The following is a 22,820-nucleotide window of genomic DNA, read 5'->3' on the forward strand; positions in this document are numbered from 1 at the left end:
GTACTTCCGCATATTGTACAAGTCCCGCATCCCATTTCACTCGATATTGATGTTAGGAGATAATGCACTGATACCTCTGACTGATGTGATTCGCTTTTTAGACAAAACAGATTTTTTAAGTAAGCTTTTTAATTAGTGCAGGGTATGCTGCATTTACTAATGAAATTTTATTACCCTGTGTCTGGCGCAGCATAGCCTTAGCCGCTTTTGCGCCATTAAACCCCATTTAACAAACATATAAAGATGTATTTGCAATATTTACAAGAGAGACAACGATGCATAAACGAGATGGCTGTCAAGACCAATTCCATCTCTACATGTCAAATTGTTTTCTGACTGGCGCCACTCTTGGTTGCGCCATAATATAACCCCCACCTGTAAAGGCACCGTCCCAGCACCAAGTATACATGAAGTGAACTCGCAGCAATGTAAGACTTCAGCTGGGGCACATGCACAACGTCCGTGGGGACTAAGAGATGACTAAGATTACTAAGATGACATATAAACGAAAACATCCTTATTTTCCCAACATTAGGCCATGGTTCGGCCTTCAAATTAAATTACTAGGCATTATGAATTCAACTTAATTTTCTTGTTTTACGAGCCAAAACCAGTTTTATTATGTGACACGCTGTAGAGGGAGACTGGATTTATTTTTACCACCTGGGAATCTTTATTATGCACCTGAATCACAGCACACAAGCGTACCTGTTACAACCATAGCTGTTTCAGGCTCACTCCCCTTCTTTTGATGTATGCTGGCATTCATTACAGATTTCTTAAAGTGCTTTGCAATTCCATAAAGAAATGAAAAAAAAGGAGTTAAGTTTCCCGAAGGGATTCGAACTTCAGTACCGGAGAGTAGTAGTTGAAGTGTTGCCGCTCAGGCATTTGACCAATGCTACAGAAGCGAAAAATTCTGTGCCTGGAAAGTGCAGTCAGGCTGCTAGCTTTCACCTATAAACCAGCAATACTGTAAAAGAAATTAAATAAAGCCAATGGTAAATGTGAAATAGCTTTGTCTCTTCACTTCACCTCCGAGGAATGCTAGCTCCGCAACAAATGAAGTTTTCTTCATGACGGGAGGTAGCTCTGCATGCTTCAGCGAATGTACCCGAACTGTGGTGAAGGTGCAACAGCACTAAATTTCTAAGAATAGCGCATGTAGAAGATAACAAAAATAATGACCTAATGGAGCCGAACAGCTGAAGCAGGTTTTTAATGTTTCACGTAGGACTAGTCTGTTGACAAGATTTTTTGGGGGACAGCAGAGTTTTCAGAGCAGCAACTTGCAGAGGTGTGGAAAAGGTCCAGTTGAATCCTTATGCCATAAATATCAGCCCATGGAAACAGCCTGCAGAACATCATACAGGGCATTAGTACCCATATCTTTGCATGCCTAGTGTTTCTGTGATTGTTAACCTTACAAGCAAGCACATGATTAATGAGTGATAACGGCATGAAGGAAAATAGGAGCCAGAGCCACTAAGTGTTGTTCAAATTGTGGTCGCTCTCAAATTCCATGCCTCAAAAGAAAGTTTTCACGCCAACAATTTTCAAGGCAGCTAACATCTGATGATGTTGGATCTGATGGTTGCCAAATGCACATCACATTTAGGTCAGTGGGTGAGCCTTGTAGAGGCACATATTTGTAAGTGAACAAGTGTGTAACTTTTGCAGCATCACATTTATTGTTATGTGGTGTCATGAAAAGGAGATTCTTGGTTAGCTCCTTTTTTCATGAATTATTTTTCTTTGTGCCATCACATAGGTCAGTTTTTACTTTTAAAAACTCCATACAAAATGTACTTATGCAATAAGTAATCATTACATGAATGCTTCAATTTTGATGAGGGCGAAATGCGAAAACAACTGTGTACTTAGATTTAGGTGCACGTTAAAAGAAACCCAGGTGGTCCAAATTTCCGGAGTCCTCAACTACGGTGTGCCTCATAATCAGAAAGTGGTTTGGCGCTTAAAACCCCATATTTTTTTTTTAATGCTTCAATTACATGTACATTAGCATCTTGCCACCAGAAGTGTAAAAGTAAATATGGTAAAGGTCTTGCTATTTTGGGAACATAAAAGTGACTGTACAGTTGCTGAAACTTTCCAATAGTGATTCCTCACCGAAGCTTGATAGACTGCCAATGAAGCCATTTCTACGTTAGAACTGTTTTAGAATGACTGCGTGTTTCCACACACCAGAAATGGAATGTTAGTAGACTGACTGTGTCACTTCACAGTGCGATGTCCTGATTTTATGGAGACACAGAACAGGGAGGTTTACTTTGTACTAATCATTGCAAACAATTATTCACTATTCGATCACAATGCGAGCAATACATAGAACGTAACTGAACATTTATTTGATGGTTATAAATATAGTGACCTCAATCAACTGTCATGGTTCATAACTTTTATATTATAACCATGACAGTTGCCCATATCAATCTGCAAAGTTCTGTAATGTCACCTGCCCTAGAAAGCTGCTGTCGAACCAAAAGCTCACAACCTATAGACCAACCTTTAAAGTTAACTAAAAAAAAAACGAGAAGGCTATGTTATCTGTTCCCCGTAACCCACTTCTGTTCTTCATAGATTACCCACTTCTGTTCTTCATAGATTACAGCCAATAAGGGTCACGACTTCCACATTTTGAGGGCTGCCTGCTGGGCAGGTGAGGATGCTGATGCTGTACAATAGTTTCCACTTCTCTTGGGAAAACAAGTGTGGGAAAGTTAGGTGACACTACAGATTTCATTAATTCTCCAAAAGGAAAAAAAAATGTACAAGAAAACAATGCATATTTCACCTACCTAACACTCCAGCAGCTCCCTGCTCATGCTTTGCCACAGAGATGGCAAAAACAATCTTTCAGGGAAGCCAACTTGTAGATTTTTGCAGATTGCCTATTATCAAGGAGACTGTGTCATCATAGCACTTTTTTTTCTGTATGAAGGCAATATGTGGAACGTTGAAATTGCTTTGGAAAAGTGGCTGCTACTGCATGGGAACCTTGATCAGCACTTCAAGGATATTAGACCAATCAAGAACGTGCAAATAAAATTTTGGCTCTGAGAGCTATTGGAGAAGTGCCCAAATGCATTCAATGAATGAGCACAGGAAAAATAGGCATGGATTATAGAGTTGTACAGTTAAAATGAATAAGGTGAAAAGCTAAACAAAGTAGACCTCTGTTTCTTATTAGTGCTTGTTTTATGGGGATAAGGGCATTGATTTGTGATTTGAAACAAGAAAATAAGGTTTCTTATGACTATGGTTATTCTAGTCAAGGTAGTTTGAGAGAAAGATTAGAATTCATATCATATAATCATCACCATTTTTATTTTATTTTTATTTTTATTTGTGAATACATTACAGGGCCTTCAGAAAGGCATTTGGTAAGGAGGGGAACTACGATTACATGAACGTAAAACAAGTGTTATTCAAAACAACAACAAAAAAAGGTATCAGCGTAGAATAAGCACTATTTGTAAGCCTTAATAGTATGCAACATCAGAACAGCCAATACAAAAGTGCAATTGAAATGAAAACTAAAAACGGGAAAAAGTACACACGGAAAGATACTAGTCAATATTACATGAAGTTCAATTTATTACAGAGTAGGCATACAAATGCGACAGTCGCCATATCAACTGGTGAATTAACGCAATACAAAATGTGGGGAAAAAAAGAAAAACGAAATGGTAGGCAACAATAAACTCTGTTATCTGCTGCATGTTCATAGATTATGAATGTTGTGCAAACCCACATGGGATTTGTTCAGAAAAGTAAATAACAAACATAAGTACGCATGGTATTCACATACTATAAAATCAATGAAGATGTTCGACCAGAATGTAGAAAGCTACAGGAAAAAATAGAGGCACAAGGAAAAATATGCACAGAAGGACTAGAGGGCTGAGGTGGCAAGATGTTTGACCAGACGACTGCGAAATATGGTGTGGCTGGATTGGCAAACAATGTTATTTGGAAGAGCATTCCAGAGAAGAATAGCACAAGGCAGAGCTGAAAAATTGAAAGCGTTTGTGGTGTCATAAATGCGAGTGTAGCTGAACTGATTGAATGATCTTTGTGACATCCAGAATGCTTCTTTCCGGTTTGATATGGGTAGACCAGCTGTGTGATAAAAGGGCAGTGTCGTGGCAAATACTTAATGGTTGCAATGAAAGTTCGAGCTTTATTTGGGTTACACTTCAATAAGTATAAGTGATTGAAATGAAATGGCTTGTCCTGTTTTGGAGTCACTCCAGAAGGTCAATGAGATATTTTTGATGGTGGAGACCATATATATATATACAAGAGCTGTACTCAAGTTGAGGCCGAATGTAAGCTAGTAACTAGTAATTAATAAGATAGTAACTAAGTAAGCTTTCACAGTTTGGAAGTGGCATTTCTTCAGTTGTGGCACAAGAACCCTAATGATCTGAAAGCGTTAGTAGAGATGGAAGTGACATTTGTTCATGAAAGATTGGGTGTGATGAAAACTCCCAAGTTTTATATTCTTGAATCTGGGCCACTGTGTTAAAATGTGCCACTGTATTACAAGGTTTTGTAAAGCAGAGCTTAGTATTTTTCGGTCTACTGGGTGCATGAGCATGGCCAATGCTAGTTTAACCTGAGCCAAGCTAATGGGTGATAAGCTAAACATATCCCGGTGGAGAATAAGCCAATAAGCGAGTGATTTAGCTCATAGCTCAGTGAGCTAGTATGTCATGATTAAAGCCACAATCTACTGTGTAAGAAAACCTCGTGCCACATATGAGTGTGGAAGGCAGCCAAAAGTTTTTGTAACCTCAGCTTTAGTGGTAATGTGGTAGTAATAAAGTTAAAGATTATTTTCACAGCACTCCCTTTTACTGTGGGATCTTTTTTGGTTTCATTTTACTGAAAAATTTAGTAAGGTTTTACCTTTCTCTCGTGCGCTTGCATGTGCATGCACGTACACACACACACAGTATTTTATTTTCTCATTAACATTATTTTAAAGACGTCATGACCACAAAAAATGAAAGTGAATATTTGACTAATTAACACATTTTTTTGCAAATTAACTTTTAGACTGCTTACTTTACGCCACATGTTGCAATCTACTATTTGTAGCCGATGTGTCATATACACTTCGAACGAATTCTGTGGATGGCACCAGCTTCATGATATGCGTTCCCAAAATTTGTGACGAAATGCATTGGTGTTGCATTAACTTTGGGCTCCAATGCATTTTTGTGATTTCATAAAAAAGTTGTTGAAAAACAGCACATTTTTAATCCAAGTTTCACTGTGCTTATCTCAAATTGGTGCTAGTTTCAAGATTCACTCCAAGTGGATGAGCCTTGTGAAATCACTGGCTTAATTTGTGTGTTGCAATATGTGCGCTAAAGTAATTAGTTGAAAAGTTGATTAGAGAAATTTAATTAATCAGTCAATTATGCATATTGAATTCCAGTTTAAGTGATATATGCCTGTTTGCATACGCCAGCTCATAGGTATATTTGTGCAAAATGCCACAGGCGGTTTTTAAAAATTCTCTTGATGTTAAAATATTTGAACATACCCGATATATATGTATTCTTATTATGAATGCTGCGATCTCACTCCTCTAATTCCTATTTAGTTTTGTTTTTGAATAAAAGGGAGCTAACAGGCATTTTTCTGAATGCAGAGATAAAAAAATTACTTTTTTTTTAAGACTTACTTTGTCTATCAACACTAGCACATTAGCCTGTGTTGCCCTGTGTATGTCACATTGTAGCTGCATTAAAACTTTTAGTCTTTGGATGAAGAATGTACTGTTCTTCCACTAATTTTTTTATCAAAGCACAAAAATGCATTGGAGCCCAAAGTTAATGCAACACCAATTCATTTCATCACACATTTTTGGAACGCATATCATGAAGCTGGTGCCATCCTCAGAATTCGTTCGAAGTGGATATGACACATTGGCTACAAATAGTAGATTGCAACATGTGGCGTAAAGTAAGCAGTCTAAAAGGTAATTTGCAAAAATTTTTTAATTAGTCAAATATTCACTTTAATTTTTTGTGGTCATAATGTCTTTAAAATAATTAGCCTGCTCTGCCCTGTGTATGCCACTTTGTAGCTGCATTAAAGCTTTTCCTGTGTCACAGGAATGCTTCTATGCGTTTATATATTGGGCGCACATTCCTGCATCTTGAATTGTATAAGAGTTTCAAATGCAACTGTTGACATTTCTAATGCAAGTTGATTTCATTCTTGAAGCATACAGTATTTTCACTGTTATTGCATCATGCATACAGTGAAATGCGTGGCCTGAGCTTGCGTGTTTCAGAAGCTGCACTATAATGTATTGGTCGCAGTATTGCTTCTGGAAGTATTAAAAAATGTGTTTGACATCTGTGCTTCCCCCCCTGCGTTTTTTCCCCCTTCAATATCAGCATTCAGAAAAGTTCATTGACAAGTGCAAACCAGCAGTGTTCTACTTTAAATTTTGGGTGGCAGACGTAGATTGTTCCTTTTTTTGATAATTTGGTGAGCCATTTATTCTCACATGTGTCTGGCAATCAGCATTTCCAAGCACCATGCTTCATATCCCTCCCCCCCCCTTTTTTTTTGTTTGCACCATAGTGTCTTACGTCCCAAAGATGTCCATTAAGGGTATGTTTTGAATAAGTACGTGCTTATTCAAAGTACGTGCTTATTCAAAGCACATAAGTTATGTGCTTTGAATGTTTGCTTAATGTGTTCATGAAAGTTTCCTTTTCTGAATAATGCTCAGTTCTGGCTGCTTGCCTTGCTGCTACTTTAAATTCATTCTCTCTCCCCTCACATTCTTTACTATGTCATGTTGCACTGAGTTTTGCATGTACTGTTATGCGTACGGCTCCTTGAAAGTCTTCCATGAAAAAAAAATTTTTTACACTTGTGGCGACTTTATTTCATTTCAGCAGGCAACCGTAGGGTTTTTCTGTGCACCCTTGTGATAGTATGATAACAAAGAAGAACCAAGGGGTCCGAACCAAAGAGGTTCATGTTCAGTTTCTCCAGTTATCGTCAGAGATGTTAATTGAAGAGTGGCACATACCCAGTGCCGCATACTGAGTGACCCAAGTTGGTCCGATGGTTGCGTTCGAAGTGGGTTTCCTCGGCCAGCTGGCCAATGCCCATCAGACCCAAGTAACCAAGTGACCCTATTTGGTAGGAAAAGGGTTTAGACCCAGCCTGAGAGTCCCCTAAAAGTGCGTGAAGCTCCCTAAGTATGCTAATCATATTAAAAGGCAAAAGGAAATGGCTCACTAGCTTTTCAGAATGAATTGCTCTTTTTATCCGAGCTGATAACTTCATTTCTAATGTTACCAGAAAGGGGCTGCTGGGGTTGAAGAAATTACAACTTTGTGTTATAGTAGTGGCTTTAGGAGTGTTATTAGAGTATGATTTAATTATCCCGGCATTTGGTTCTACAGTTTGTTAGCTCTATTAAGCAGTAATATGAACTGTATCTTTGTGTATGGAAGCATCTATGTGACAGTTTGCATAATTTCTGAGATATTTAATTGCATCTGTGTGAGAAAAAGCTCTGTTGTTTATTTCATAAGTGTATATTTTCTGAGTGCAGAAAATTCACATTGCAAGATTTTGTGGCCAAGTTATCGTGCTACATCGTAACTAGATTGAAGTTTTTGTATGTGTGGCACTTTTGCTTGCAGAACACGATCACACTTCAACCAGGCATGATGCGTGGCACCCTGCTTGTGAAAACAGAAAATGGGCAACTGCAGGTCGTCAACGTGGCCCCCAGCCTGCCACCAAACTCTTCAGCTGCAAGTATGTCAGGAGCACCCACTTACCGGCTGCAGTCTGTACAGGTAGGTTGTTTGGCTGTTTGTAATAAGTGCATGCTAAGGTGGACAAACAGCCCAATTAGCACTGTAGAAGTGCTTGGTGTTCCACTGTGTGCCTGGGGGCTGTGTACACCTCTTTGCCATAATTTTGTTTAGTTTGTGTGCCTTGTGTGCAAGATGCTGACACTTTTCATTTATGGTTGCATGTCTGTCTATACGCTTATCTACATGTTTATGCATTTGCTCTATATGGTGTATTTAGTGGAGTGTTTGCCTAGCTTTGAATGAAAGCTGTTATGGGATGCATGCCAATCTACCCTACTTACTTATTAGTGTCTGTCTTTTTACCTTGATCATTTTGAATACACTTGAGATTTTGCTTCTTTGCTGTTTCTGTGAAAGTGCAGGAAATAAGGTGACTTATTTTACAGACTGACTTCAAGTTCTTTATTTCAGTAAAATGAACTTTTCAAGTTATAGTGTTGGTGGAAAATTATCTGAATAGTGTATGATTGGTACATTAATTTGTGCAGCTCTTCTTGCCTTTATCTGGTAGCAGAGTTGGTTTGTGATGGAACAGTTTTATGTCTTCACTCAGTGATTAGGAATGACTGTAGGTAAGCTCATTGTCAGTGGCTATATATTTTCACCATTGTGCACTATACTGTTTTACAACTTTTGCATTGCCATTGTATTTCTATGGTTACCTCCCAATCGTAGAGTTTAACTGACAGGCCCTTCGAAGGTTTCGAAGGTCATTGACAGGCCCATTGAGACCAGCTGTTGTGGAACACACTTTTCTTTTTTTAAAGCGAAGCTTTCTTTGCCTTTTCCTTCAACTTTCCCACTGCTGCTGCTGTTGTGGGTGCTGTGGCTGCTGCTGTCTGGCACACCGCGTCAGGGGGTGGTTCAGATTGTGTACGTATATACATAGAAGCGTGGCAGAGAAGAAAAGAGACGCAAGCAACTTGTTTGGACTGCAGCGTGTCGAATTTGCACAATGCTTCGGAGCTTTTGGGTCGTCGCCACATTAGCATCTTGACAGCTGTAATTATCAGTGACCCCCCCTGCAAGCACTTACCTTTCTACCAACATGCGAGTGCAGAGGGAAGCTAGAGCGAATGGAAGGGAGGAGGGGGGAGAGGGGGCAGGGAATGGGTAGAACTGACGCCGTCACGAAACAAGTGAATAACAGTCTTGCCACTTTTCACTCGCAGTTCCCATACAAATAGGGGGGGGGGGGGGCATAGAGAAAAAGTGACGTGAGAAGGCAAGGAAACGCTGGATAAACTTAAGTTCAAGGTATGGTACGGTGCATTTCTGTTATTTCTCAAAAATAAAACAATGCAAATATGTCTAGCGCACAACTTACGCAGGGCGTGCAGAAGCATACTTAAAAGCAAGAGGTCCGGATAGAGCCACATTAATTAAAGCGCACCGCAGGGTCTAGGCAACACAATGGAAGCGGTTGCAGATGAAATCAACACTTCCGTGCCCACCGCGATAGCTTTGCAGCTATGGTATTGCTTGAAGTCGTGGATTTGACTGAGGCAGCCACATTTAGACGGGTTCAAAATAAAGAACACTCGCACACTTTGATTTAGGGACATATTAAATAACACCACGGTGCCAAAATTAATCCGGAGTGTGTCACTACGGCCTGCCTCATAATCAGAATGTGGTTTTGGCACGAACAGCCCCGTCATCCAATTCAAGTTTAATGCTTCTGCCACGATGCGATGTGCCATGTGAGGCAATGACAATTCTCAACCCTCTCAGAGGTTATGAAATATGGTGCACAACATCGCCTCAAGCAAACACCTCTCCCTTTGTGTTTTGTGTACTATGCAGACAAACAGCAGTGGTGCAAGCAAGGTAACATTTAACATCAACTCACCACTCTTGTGTTGGATAAAATGTTGAAGAAATTAAACATTCGCCGTCAGCATCACCGCTAATTATTGTCAATCAAAGCAAACAGCACAGAAAGCTTCACTTACATCAATTCCCACAGTGCGTGGTATCTGCATAATTTTTACTATTTGTATTTTAAAGCGAAGCTTTTTTTGCCTCTTCCTTCGACTTCCTCACTGCTGCTGCTTCTGCTGCTGCTGTCTGGCACACCACGTCTGGGTGTGGTTCAGAGCATTGTGTATACATGACAGGAGCACGGCAGAGAGGAAAGGTGGCGTGAGAAACTCGTTTGGAACTTTGCGCCAAGTCGAATATGCACAATGCCCTCTGGAGCTCTGTGGGAATTGCCACATTAGCCTCTTGACAGCTGTGACTATCCGTGACCCCCCGCAAGAGCATTGTAGAAATTTCAGCACTTACCTTTCTACTGATGTGCAAGTCCATATGGAAGCTAGATGAAATGGTAAAGAGTAGGGGTGAGAGGAGGCAGAGCATGGGGTAGAATCGATGCAGTTGTAAAATGAGTGAATAACAGTCTTGCCACTCTTCGCTTGCAATTCACATACAAGGAGGAGGAGGGGGGTGACGTGAGAAGGGAAGGAAATGTTACTTCTATAGACACAACAGTGGTTGCGGGCAAACAAGATAAATTTAAGTTCGAGGTGTGGTATGGTACCTTTCTGATATTTCTGAAAAATAAGTGCCATACAAATTTGGCGAGTGGACAACTTACGTTGGCCATGCAGAAGCAAGCCACATTAAAGCGCGCACCGTAGGGTCTAGGCGACACTACGGAAACGTTTACATGTCAAATCAACACTCCTGTGCCTGCTGCGGTAGCTTTGTGGCTATGGCATTGCTTGAGGTCGCGGGTTTGATCCCAACCGTGGCAGCCGCATTTCGACGGTGCCGAAAGAAAAAATTCTTCTGCACTTATATTTAGGGACACGTTAAAGAACACCACGGTGTCACAATTAAATTGGAGTCTGCCAGTACGGCGTGCCTCATAATCCGATTGTGATTTTGGCACACACAGCCCCATAATTGAATTAACGTTTAATACTTTTGCCACTATGCGATGTGCCATGTGAGGCATGAATAAGCTCAACCCTCTCAGAGGTTATGAAGTATGGCATACAGCCAACGGCTCCATCAAACACCTCCCCCTGTGTGTTATATGTACTACACAGACGAACAGCAGTGGTGCATGTAACGTAACATTTAACATCATTCACCATTCTCGTGTTAGACTAAACGTTGAAGAAATTAAACCTTCGCCGTCAACATCCTTGCTAATTATTGTCCATCAAAGCAAACAGTGTACAAAGCTTCGCTTATATGGATTCTCACAGTGTGTGAGATCTGCATAATTTTTTTTTCAATAATTTCAATACTGCACACTGCGCTAGCAATTTGTACTTGACTAGCTTTAGGTGACATCTGACCTGCATTAACTTAAACAGAATTTCTCCTTAGAAAATGGCTTTTCTTGTCTTCATCTCGGTGAAGATTATTATGTAAGCTTAAAAATGGAGTTAGAACGTTTGTAGTTATGTTTATCGTTAGATTAAAAAGCTTGTAGAACACAAACACTTTCTTTCTTTCAAACTCTTCTCACTGCAGGAAACTTGGCTATGCACTGCATCCTAGGCAGGTGCAAGCCTGTACTCTCTGAAATCAAGATCTGTCGTAATGCTGTTGCCATCATACTATCTGTTTTGACCTTTTGCTGTCACACACACGCATCGCACATACAGTTGCTTGCTTTACACAAACACAACCCTCTGATAATGCTCTGCAGAACCCCAAACAACGCTGGATAGCTAGCTACTTGCAAAGTACTTTGCATAACATCGATTTTCATAGTTGTGGAATCTGCATAATTTTGGTTACCCTGAGTCTGTGTATTTTGAACTATCAAAACATTTTAAACAAGTGCTATAGCTGTTGCAGAGAGTTAATTAATGTTAATAGCTTTTGTACTTTATGTTTTAGGGCATTTCCTTTGAAACAGTTGTATGCCGTGTAAAACAGTGCCAAAAAATTGTAGGTCTTCTTTGTGGACATAGAGCATTGTCTAGATTAAAATGAGCTTGTTAGCTGGAGATAGTCTGTACTTTCGGTTGTGCCATCATTGAACACTTGAAACACTTGAAAAATGTTATGTGGTTATTTATTTACTTCTGCATATTCAGTGCCAGATGAGGCAATGGAAGGAGTGGTGCATGCAGGTATACAACACAAAAACAGGATAAAGTGTGTTGAGTTTGGTGAAATAAGATTACAGAAAAAAAAATAATTTTCCAAACAATTATTTGTAGTTGCGTCTAAAAGCAGGGGTGGGACTCCTATATCAGTTGCACCATTTTGATACAAATGCTAATTTCTGCACCACGCAGTGCCAAAATGGCTTTGGCATGTGCGCTTCGGCAGTGCCCACAAACAGGGAGCGGATTCATTCTCCGACGAACAGTGCAGCCGTTCACATTCCACACACCATGCAATGGCACCTCCCACACAGTTTGTCGTAATTTTCACACTTATAATACTGGACTAGCCAGAAGTGGCCGGTGCGGCGTGGCCACTCCCAGCTGTCATTGCTGCTGTAGGAACGGCTGGGGCGGCTGTATTTAATGTGTACTAGAATACGGTTGAGTGGGTTGAGCGGGTTGAGTGGCGCGGTGCTCCCTAGCTGAGGCACAAAACAACGAAAAGTAGGCTGCTGGCGCTGCGAGTGAACTAAATATTAGAGAGGCGCGCGCGCTGCAGTGGGTTCAGTGGGTGGGCGTTGCTGTTCCAAGGCAGGTATAGCGTGAAACTATTCCAATTTCTTCTTATGCCCATATGGGCGAGGCCTGAGCCATTTTGACCTATCGCAAAGGGCTAATGATGGATTTGGAATAAAACAGATTGAAATAGAAGGAGTTGAAGGTGTTTTACCCTGCTCACACGTGCGCGGCTCATCATTGTACTAGTTGCACCAGAAAGTTAAGCATAAGGTGCTTTGGAACTGCTCTGGTCTATTATGTAGAATGGCTTTAAATAAAGTCGCAGTTTCGATAGCAAATTAGTAGACAGCTATACGATGTAAGGATAATAGTTTTATTGGTCGTGTAAGCTTGTAGTCATTTGCTTACGAACTAAATTAACAAGCATGCATGGTGTCACGTGCGCACAAGCAAACATGTACACATCTCACTCGATCACCACGTGCACTTACTGTCAAAACGCTGGAGTGAGGCAGTGCGGCAGCAGCACCAAGCGAAGTCATCTTCGTGCTGCCTCTCACTTCAATGTAAACTAAGTAACGAAAATGCAGCGCATGCGAAGCTATCAGCACTTGGCGTATGCACGCTGTCCGTATCGCAGATTGCTTTCAAGAAAGGGTCCGCACAGCCATGCCATACACAGCAGCAGCCAGAGTAATCTGTTTCAAAATTCAGCTTAAGACAGTTGCAGTACAGCCCTGGTGTTGGTTTATTCTGTTTTGTCGTAATTTTGAAGTGCGCTGCCATGTTTCTTATTCTATTATGTCACCAAAATTCAGATTGCCCTGCTTCAACCTGCTCCAAATTGCAATTTTACTTGCTCCAAAAATTGCTCTTAAATGACTTTGGGCAGTCCCACCTCTGAGAAGCTGATTTGATGGCAACGATTAGGTGACGTGATGGAGGATTGCAGTGAGCAATCATTTCAGAAAAGGAACTCTACCTCAAGTTGTGCATACGCACAAGAAAAGACCTGAAGTCAAGTCCATAGTACCATTTGGTCGCAGAACGCATACAGACATTAAGTATAGAGGGTTTAGGCAAATGATAAAAAAAAATGTCACAGTGCAGAAATATTAAGGATTCCTTATCATGGTGCAAGTGCAGATGAAACAGACACCTCTCTCCCCACTCCCTCCCTTTTCTTTATTGTCCATGTTTAAGCTTAATGCTGCATTGCTATGACCACTAATTCCTCCACTGCATAGACTGTTGTGCTGTCTATGGGTCCCATTGGTATTGCCACATCTCATCACCAGTATCACTGTGAATAAGAAAATCTGGCTTGCTTGCAGGGAACACATGCACATACGCTTTCATAGAGGCTTTCAAAAGCTGCCTTGATGAATGCAAGCAGTGGTGTTGGATCTTGCATAGAGAGGTTTTGTGGTGCTCATCATGCAAAGACCTTTGGCATGCCTGAATGTCACGAATGATTGTGCACACAGTGCCATATGAAATGTTCAATTCAGGGACAGTTTTGGGCACCTTAATTAGACTATTGTTTGCGATAAGGCTCTCAGCTTGGGATAAATGATAGAAATCAATCAGTGTGATAGCTCCTTTGGTCATCTTGCACATCCGCATGGCATCTAAACTCGTGTAATCGACAAGTTGCTGCACTACACAAAGAACATTCACCGACATACACATTCAGCATTCTACTGTGAATTTCCTTGGTAGAACTATACTGTCCTTGCAGAAAAATGTGGTAAGACAGCATGTTTAACTGGCTGATGCAGAACTCTTGAGCAACAGAATGCCTTGATTCTACAACCATGTTTGGCCATAATTTCTCTAATCTTGGGTGCTTGGCCTTGTCAAATTTTAATAAATGTTTGCAGCTATTTCACCTGCCTTAATAGTATACATTGTGGGGTAGGGGTTTTCTCCTGGCCCCATGAGTTCAGTATAACCATATGCTAGAAGTCTTTTCAACTTTGAAAAATATCGAATTCTGTGTTATACTTGCTGACATTAAGAAGTGCTTTTGTGTCTGTGTGTAGTGGCCCAGTGCAATAGTGCACATTAGCAATGACTATTGTAACACCTCTTAATTGCTTTGACTAATTTGACTTGCTGAAAGCTAGTGCTAACACTTTACTGCTCATGCATGTCTTTGTGACCCGCCGTGGTTGCTTAGTAGCTATAGTGTTGGGCTGCTGAGCACGAGGTCGTGGGATCGAATCCTGGCCATGGCAGCTGCATTTCGATGGGGGCGAAATGCGAAAACACCCGTGTACTTAGATTTAGGTGCACGTTAAAGGACCCCAGGTGGCCCAAATTTCCGGAGTCTCCCACTACAGCGTGCTTCATAATCATATCATGGTTTTGGCACTTAAAACCCCATAATTTAATTGTAATGTCTTTGTGAAGACTTTCTTTTTTTTTCATTTTGTGTTTGTGTGTTTGTGTATTAAGTTCTTTATTAGGAAGCTTTGTCCATGCCTCTGTGACTTTTTTGTTGTTGTTACTTGAGGGTACTAACAGCTGTTAAAGATCTGCAATGCCAGTGTAATGCAGTTTACGCTTTTATAGACACGAGCCAAGAAATGGTCTCTTGTCTTGATAGCCTGCTTTTGTTTACATTACAAAAATGTATATTAACTTAATTGTCACTGATACAATTTCATAAAATACAGTAAAATCTTGATAAACGGAAATTGCTTAAACAAAACTGCCTCCTAAACGGAACACCATCCTCATGGTTGGTTGGTTTTATATTCATGCAATTGTATTCAGCATTGTCCTTCAGTAAATGGAACCAATTTCCCTGGTCCCTTGAGGTTCTAATTAAAGGGAGTCTGCTGTATTGTTTTAAAGTACAGCTAATAAAATTTGCAGTGATACAATATATGTTAGTGCACTCCATGTGTACTTGTGCAGGGTGCATTAAGAAATTCGTTTGAAAACATTAATCTGTCTGCCGCCTCTAAAAATTCTATTAGATATAAACCAAGGCTTCAGTATTGCTTACTAATAATTTAAGTTATTTGAACTTTCACTCTGCTATTTATTTACCATATAGAGCCTCATATGTGAGCCAATGGTTAGTAGTTGCATGTAAAATCTTCATTTCAAGTTCACTACTCACAGTATTATGGACCTTTATAGGGGCTGGTAAACCACCTCTGTAGTTCTGTCATATTTTTCTGGTAGGGATAAAAAGTAAATGCCATCACACATGGTGAAATAACATTTTGTCTTTTTGTAGCAGGTAACGATAAGCATGAACCTATTGGTTATCCATTTAATATTGCCCATTGGCATCGAAAATCAGTTTTAATAAAGTAGTCTAAAAAACAGTTTTCTGCAGATGTAACTTGATAACTTTTTTGGGAATGTCCAGGCACAGCTTTGTGTTCTCCTACAGCTTAGTTGATTTGCTGCATATGCATGTGAAAAATACTTATGTTAGGATTTGTGAAATCTGGAGAATTGAAGCTGTGCTAGATTATTAAGTGGCAACCTCATGCACACTATATTCCAGTGACACCGACAAGCGACGCGACAGGCAGACCCTGTCACGCTGTTGCGCCGCAGCAGGGAGCAACCACATAGACGCAAGCAACATTGCGAAAAGTGGCAGCGACAAATTTACATTGTTGTCCAAATAAATACAAATGCTCACGTGTAAAGAAATCACAAATGTACCATGAGGCCAATGTTTTAAACAAGGTGTATTAGATTTAGCTTTAAGATCCTGTCATTGCCAGTGGAAATCCTTACCATGCTGCCAGCGTGAAATATCATGGTGCCATCTGGTGAGCAAAACTCAAAACACTTTTGCAGCTCTTGGTGGGGTCTCAGGCTTAACCGCCTCAAAACAAACAACTGATCTCAATAATGACAAGATAACGCTGATACTTTGGCCTCAGCTTGAGATGAGATGAAGCGATGGCTAATTTTGCTATTTATCTGTTGCTGGCACAGTAGAGAGCAAGTTGGAAGAGTGAATTCAGATAGAAGCAAGTGGACCTGTGCAGACTGGTTGCTGCCATGTTGTTGTGCAATCACGATGTCCCCAGCGGAAGTCGCTGCACGGACTTCTGTATGACAAGCGAAATGTTCTAGCTGCCAAAAACCTGAGACGCGACAAGGATGGATCACCCTCTGGGATGAGAAAACCTGTCGCTTCTCATTGTTGCTCGAAAATTGCATGCATGTGGTTGGACCTTTATGGCAATGCAACATGCTTCATGGTGACAGAAAATGCACTGATGAATCTGGGCCTTTGCTAAGGGACGTATGTCATTGAGCAGAGGACACAAGTCCTGTAAGGTAGCACCGGCTCTTGCATACAATATATTTTTATATAGTACGAACTGGTATGGTATGCGCTGCTGCCTGCTAAAGGCAGTATGTGTGTGCATGTGTAGGCTGAGGAATGCAAACAATAAAGTGGGACATGTGTTCATGTGATACCAGTTGCGAGGGGTCTTATTTATCATCAGTTCGTTTTTTAAGTCTCCCACTTCTCTTTGTGCAGAAAGACAGGGCTTCTTCAGAGGGAGGACATGCGTATGATGTGCCCATGCATATCATATGTGGCCTAGCACACTGCTTCTCTGAACAATTGGATCCAGGACTGTGATCATTGCGGCGATTAACTCTTTAAGTGCCAGTTAAAAGTATGAAAACATCTTTCGAGGGGGAAAAAAAAGGAGGGAGGGGAAGAGAAAAAGAAACAATGTGTAATCACTAGACAGCATTTAAACTTGACTTAGTTTGTTCAGTCCTACTGATGATGCTTCTACTATATTTGCTGCTAAGTTCTTGTGAACACAAAGTGTCACCTTCCTCCATGAGGTTGGTTGGGGAACATTAAAATATTGCTTTTGTGTGATAGACTTAAACACACGGTGTTGCACCCAATTCAACCTACGCACCTACACACTCCTGACACCAAAAGCATGTTTCCTTTCAGACCTTGACAGTGCTGCTTTGTCCTTGACAACAGACCGTGTGCCTTCTTGTTTGAAGCTTTTTACTTGTCTTGGGAGGAATGTAGTCCATAAAATGTTAGGCTGTTCGATAAGTGAGACCTGTGTGTCCTCACTCCAGGGTTTGCTGAAGTTGGTGGCAATGCCAGGTAGTTTCAGGAAAATAAAATAAGGCAAACATTCGGCTGACTCAACTTTGTCCACTGCCATAGTGAATCAAAGCAGTTGTTGGTGTCATTGACCTCCTAGTCACTTAAACTGTCCTTCATAGTAACAAGGCCGCTTCCAGTGCTTTCAAGCTCGAGATGATCGCCAGAGCTTGATGACTCAGTCACATAAAACATGACTATTGCAGGCATGTTTGACTGTACTACACCATTTTTTTAAATACTACTTGCTGGATAAATTTGAAATTGCCGCTCTTTGGGTAGCATCATTGGGATGAATTTATCCCCCCTAGTGGCCCTAGAAGGAACTCACCGCAGCTTGGAATTACAGTGGATAAGGGTAGCTCGTGTTCGGAACTTCAAGTGAGTGTTAGAGCACGTGAACAAGTCAAAATTATGCGTGGTATGATTTACAAAATATGTCAAGACAAATAAGACGAGTTTGGCACTTAGAGGGTTAACGACCAGTTTTGAATGTCTTTGTTACAATTGTGTTGAAATTTCATACTCTGTCCATTCTTCCTGGAAGTACAGAAGCATGCACATGCTGCTGTTCGTGGTTGGATTACTAGCCCCCCCCCCTCCCCCCCCATGCACACACACAAAGTGGCCTTTATGACATGCACATCTATAGCACTGGATGATGTGGCAAAAAGCAATAAAATTTTTTAACCATAGTGCCCTTGTGAAATAAAAATTTTGCATTTATTTGTAGGCACTGTTCTTTTGTATCCAAAGCTCTCTAACAAATGTTCAAAAGAAGGATTGTTGGCATACGGAGGAGTTCTTATGTGCTGGTAGTTAAAGAATCCTATCATTGCAGAATTGCAGACACCAAACTCCTCTAGTTCGTCGTGCTCCTATTCATGAGCACATGAAACAGGTGAGAATAACATATCCTTTATTGCTTTCAATTGATTCAGAACTGTGTTGGTACAATTTGTGCTGCTCTACTCTCAGTGTGCATGTTTTGCCATTTTACCATCATTACACCAGCAGTATACAACCTCTGTCTGTGTCTCTCAGATGTGTATAGCTGTGGTTTCTTTGCTTCAGTTTCACAGCTGTATGTCAAAATATTAACCTGTAAAGTGTCTATTCAGTAGTAATTGGTTCACTTCAGAAATGTGTGTAGCATTGTTCGAGAGTCACTACTGCAGATTTCTTTAAGCAACATATTTAAATGTTTAGGTTCTTGATGAGTTTATTACTTAGGTATGTCTAGACACTGTTATATGGACTTTTGAGTGTAATTGGTCAATTCAGTATCATAATATTCTTTTTTTGTAATAGTTAAGCTCAACTTATATATTGTTTAATGGGTAAGATTTAGCTTCAGCTATCATTTTAACATGTAAAATTATATTATTTTGCACTTTTATAATCATGCATGTTTCCTAATGCCATCATGACTGTGGTTGCGGTCATTTGTACTGCTCCCCATAGAAGCTTTTGGAATGCAGAACTTGCAAAAAAAATTGTTTAGCCCGAAATGACTTGTGCGCCTCGCAGGTCATTTGAAAAAGTAGGAGGCTGCAAACTTAAAGGGACACTAAAGTAAATTTCATTTCAGTATGTATATTGTATAACCTATTCTATAATTCACTACAGCACTATTCTGACACATTCTAGAGCTCTAATTTATTTTTTAAACTCTGTTATCACAGGCACAAAATTGCCATACTGACTTTACAGGTGCTACTGTGAAGTGCTGCACACTTTGCATAATAGTTCTGGTAAAATGCATGCATTTGGTTGACACCCTCATATTATTATTGACTGCCCTGAAACTTGCTGCGTTTGCATTTTCATAGAAAGCACAGTTATGTCAGTATACGTATCGTGGTGCTTAACAAAAATGGACGAACTAAGTCACGGCACCTGTATTCTCAACTATCTCAACTATTGGTGGCACTAAACCGCCTCACAGGAGATTAACGCATAGTTGCGCAACAAGAACCTGAGGGCTTTGCTGCTTTGTAGTCTGCATCCGTATATGCTGCAACCTTTGGTGCCATCCTGCTGTGTCGACACAGCACAGCATTTATCCAAGAGAAAATCTGTGCATCATGAGTATAGTTGGACCTTGAGGTCATTGTGACTCAAGCTTGAAAATTCCAGCCTTCCTTTGCATGCAAATATCTCCATTTCCAGCTTTGGGGGCACTAGCTAGCCAAGCCAGCATAATGGGGTTGAGCTTAGCTAGAAGGACAGCATGGTTCCATTAGCACCAGTAATTAATACCACAATAACCTTGCTCATGATTGATAATTGCATGGTTTCAGGGGTGCGGCAGGTACAGGCATTTTTTCAGTGGTCTTTTTATGACACATATGCATTTAAATTTACCTAAACCTATGATATGGGGTGTGGAGGCTTTGGATTGAAATTTTTAGAAGCATTTAAATCAAGCATAAAATTGTCCTTAGTCTCCCTTTAAGCTTCTAAAAAATAGCAGTTTGTTGGCCTTCATGTTCTGAAAACTTCTGTGGTCATGTGTATTCTTTTATTGTACTGTTGTGAAAGTTGCATTGGTAAAAGTTGCTGCTCAATAAGAGTATGCCACTTAAACAAGGAAGGCCTTAGAAAACAATGTCTTGTTTGTCAGTGCTTGTGTTCATGCATAAATATACTATTTCAACATAATGTGCACTCAGATAACACATTGCATCAATAGATTGTGATATGAATGAGTGCATAATTATGTGTAGTTGTTTGAGCTGAAACTCAGGCATATGAAGGCCTTTCCTAATTTGCTCAAAATGTTTATCTCATGACTGTACATTGTGTTTATCTTTGTAGTTGGACGCCTAAGCCTAACACCAAGTCGTCACTAGCTTTTTTCTTCCGTAAAAATATTGCAGCTTTGACCTAATCGTTATCTTAGGAAATGAGGTCATTTTTTAGTGGACCAGCTTTTGTTAGAGAACCACTTCCTTCCTAATTGCATGAATATTCATGTTCACTGTTCTATTAGTAACATGGAATGAGCATGATACAATGGTAGCTGCAGAAATCTTCGTTTCTTGCCTTGGGCAAGTGTACGAAACTCTAAGCTCAAGAAAGAAATTTAGAGGATTGAAATTTTAATACGATAAGTCATTTAAATTCACACTTCTTTCTTTTCTTTCTTTGTTAACATTAACGTAGCTTCTTGCATGTAGCCTTTCTTTCTTGCTTTGCAGGAAATAGCTATATACAAGGAAGTTTTGCTTAAGTTCGCACATGCCTAACTTTTCTACTAACTCTAGCTAGTTTGTGGCATTTTTTGTTAATGACGAGAATAAAAAGTTGTAAAGCAGTTGATGTATGTGTAGTAGTAACCAGAGAGATTTCCACTTAATTTTCTTCTGTCTGGCTCGTCTGTGTTTAAGCATCATACTAATTATTAAGTTTAAGGCATGAATATTGTGAAACGGCATAGATTATTGTAGCACTGAGTTTCAAGTGCAGTGTGCTTTTCCTTCAGTATGCTTTGCTTTTGCTTACCTCCATTTTTTTGTGCTTCTCTTTGTGGTTCATGCTTTGACTTGCATGTGCTCTCATCTCAATTCCTTTTCACCTATGAGGCATGGCCGCATCTTCCGGTAAGACTCACTGATTCATTATGCATGAAGCATCTTGAATGCATGTTACATGCACTTTTGTATATGTGTTTATTGTGTGCGTTATTTATTTAGCTTTAATGATGAATTGTGTGCATGTGCTAAACTCGTCACTTTATTTTTTTTTTTACTAGAATGTTATAAAAATGAACAAAGCTTTCAAAGTGTTGTTTCATTTTGTGATATCTTGTGATAGTTCCTGCAGTGTAATAAATATAATGTATTTTTAAAATATTTCCAAGCTTCTATTTATTGTCTTGATGCACATCATCTACTTTAATGTCATAATTTGTTTATACAGCTGCATTATGCTTTATTAGTGGTGCACATAATCATGAAACTCATTATGTAGCATGTTGCCTCTCTCTCTCTCTCTTTTTGTGTGTAAAATAGCATTGATCAAATGAAGATGACGGGAAACATGTCAAGAACATTCCAGTTTTCTTACAAAATTGTCTATGCAAAATTCTACTGACTGTAATATAATCAGTGGGTCAATTAGTTACATTTTAAGCCAAAACCATGCGCAATAAAGCAAATTAATGCTGTAAAAGTAAAAAGCTGGGCTTGTTGGTTCTGGTTGAGGCTAAACACTGTTCTGTGGAAAAAAGACATGGAGGGGGGAAGTGAGGATGATAGGATACAAGCCTGACTTTCAACTGGTTGTTTACTTTGCATGTGGCAGACATGTACAGAACATGTGTGCAATCACTCTGAATGTGGCGAGTGGCACGGTGATAAAAAGGCTGTGGCATTCACATGCCTTATTACACTGTGGTGTCAAGACAAGGGCAGCAACTAGATGGTACTAATTTTGATGATGAGACCTCCTGTGAAAACGGGAAGGGGCTGCCAAGGTCAGGAGCAGCTGAGGGGGACAATGGAAAACTGAGCAGTGGGGAGGATGAACGGGGGTTTACCAAAGATAGAGAAGCAATGCCTAAAGATGGTGAAGTGGGTTTGGAATGTTCAAAGGGAGAGCTTGTGTATGAACAATTAAAAAAAATATTTTCTTTCTTTATGTACAAACATTTGGCTTCTAGGTGGGTGCAGAAACAATGATTTAAACGTGTTTAAACTGCAGGGATGGAATTACTGAGGTATCAAGAGCTCATTTCAGATAATGAAATGTTTGGGGACCTGACGCATTTGTTAGATTTTATATTCATTGAGTATGCCTTAAAAGTCTCCCTTTCAGTCTCGTTAGCAAAGAAGTGGAGAATATCTTGGAGTGCACCTGCATCTCCACTTGGTATACTATGCTTGTGCTTTGTTCAAACTTCATGGCATACCTCTCCTCACAGTCTTGTTTATTGCTCTTAGGCACATTCTCGTGAGCTTCCTTGATGCTGGAGACACGATTACCAAGCCACCATTTTCTTTTTTGCCTCTTTTATCAGCCAGTGGAAATGCTGGTGCATACAGGGTATTTCCACGAACACTTGCAAAAAATTTTACAAATTGCTTGTGGCAGATAACAGAATTCTAGTCCATGAGCTGTTCTACTTGAAGAGGCGGACATTACTTGCACAAAAATTGAAATGCATAATCTACCAATTAACACAAATTCACTAATTAA

At 40.1% G+C, this 22,820-nt stretch overlaps 1 protein-coding gene across 7 annotated transcripts in view; it reads left to right on the forward strand.

The window, feature by feature from the left end:
- The window catches only part of LOC142560578 (transcription initiation factor TFIID subunit 4-like), a 110,465-nt gene that overhangs the window by 27,426 nt on the left and 60,219 nt on the right, over nucleotides 1–22,820 (forward strand). For 5 of the 7 annotated variants that reach the window (XM_075672787.1, XM_075672810.1, XM_075672802.1 and 2 more), the window contains 3 exons: nucleotides 7,710–7,868; nucleotides 18,460–18,519; nucleotides 21,206–21,223. In XM_075672787.1, the coding sequence (XP_075528902.1) occupies nucleotides 7,710–7,868; nucleotides 18,460–18,519; nucleotides 21,206–21,223 (237 nt within the window). The remainder of the gene's footprint in view (nucleotides 1–7,709; nucleotides 7,869–18,459; nucleotides 18,520–21,205; nucleotides 21,224–22,820) is intronic. The other 2 variants (XM_075672795.1, XM_075672830.1) reach the window with 1 other exon arrangement.

The sequence above is a fragment of the Dermacentor variabilis genome, chromosome 1 (genome assembly GCF_050947875.1).
Source record: "Dermacentor variabilis isolate Ectoservices chromosome 1, ASM5094787v1, whole genome shotgun sequence".
In the NCBI taxonomy this organism is placed as follows: Eukaryota; Metazoa; Arthropoda; class Arachnida; order Ixodida; family Ixodidae; genus Dermacentor; species Dermacentor variabilis.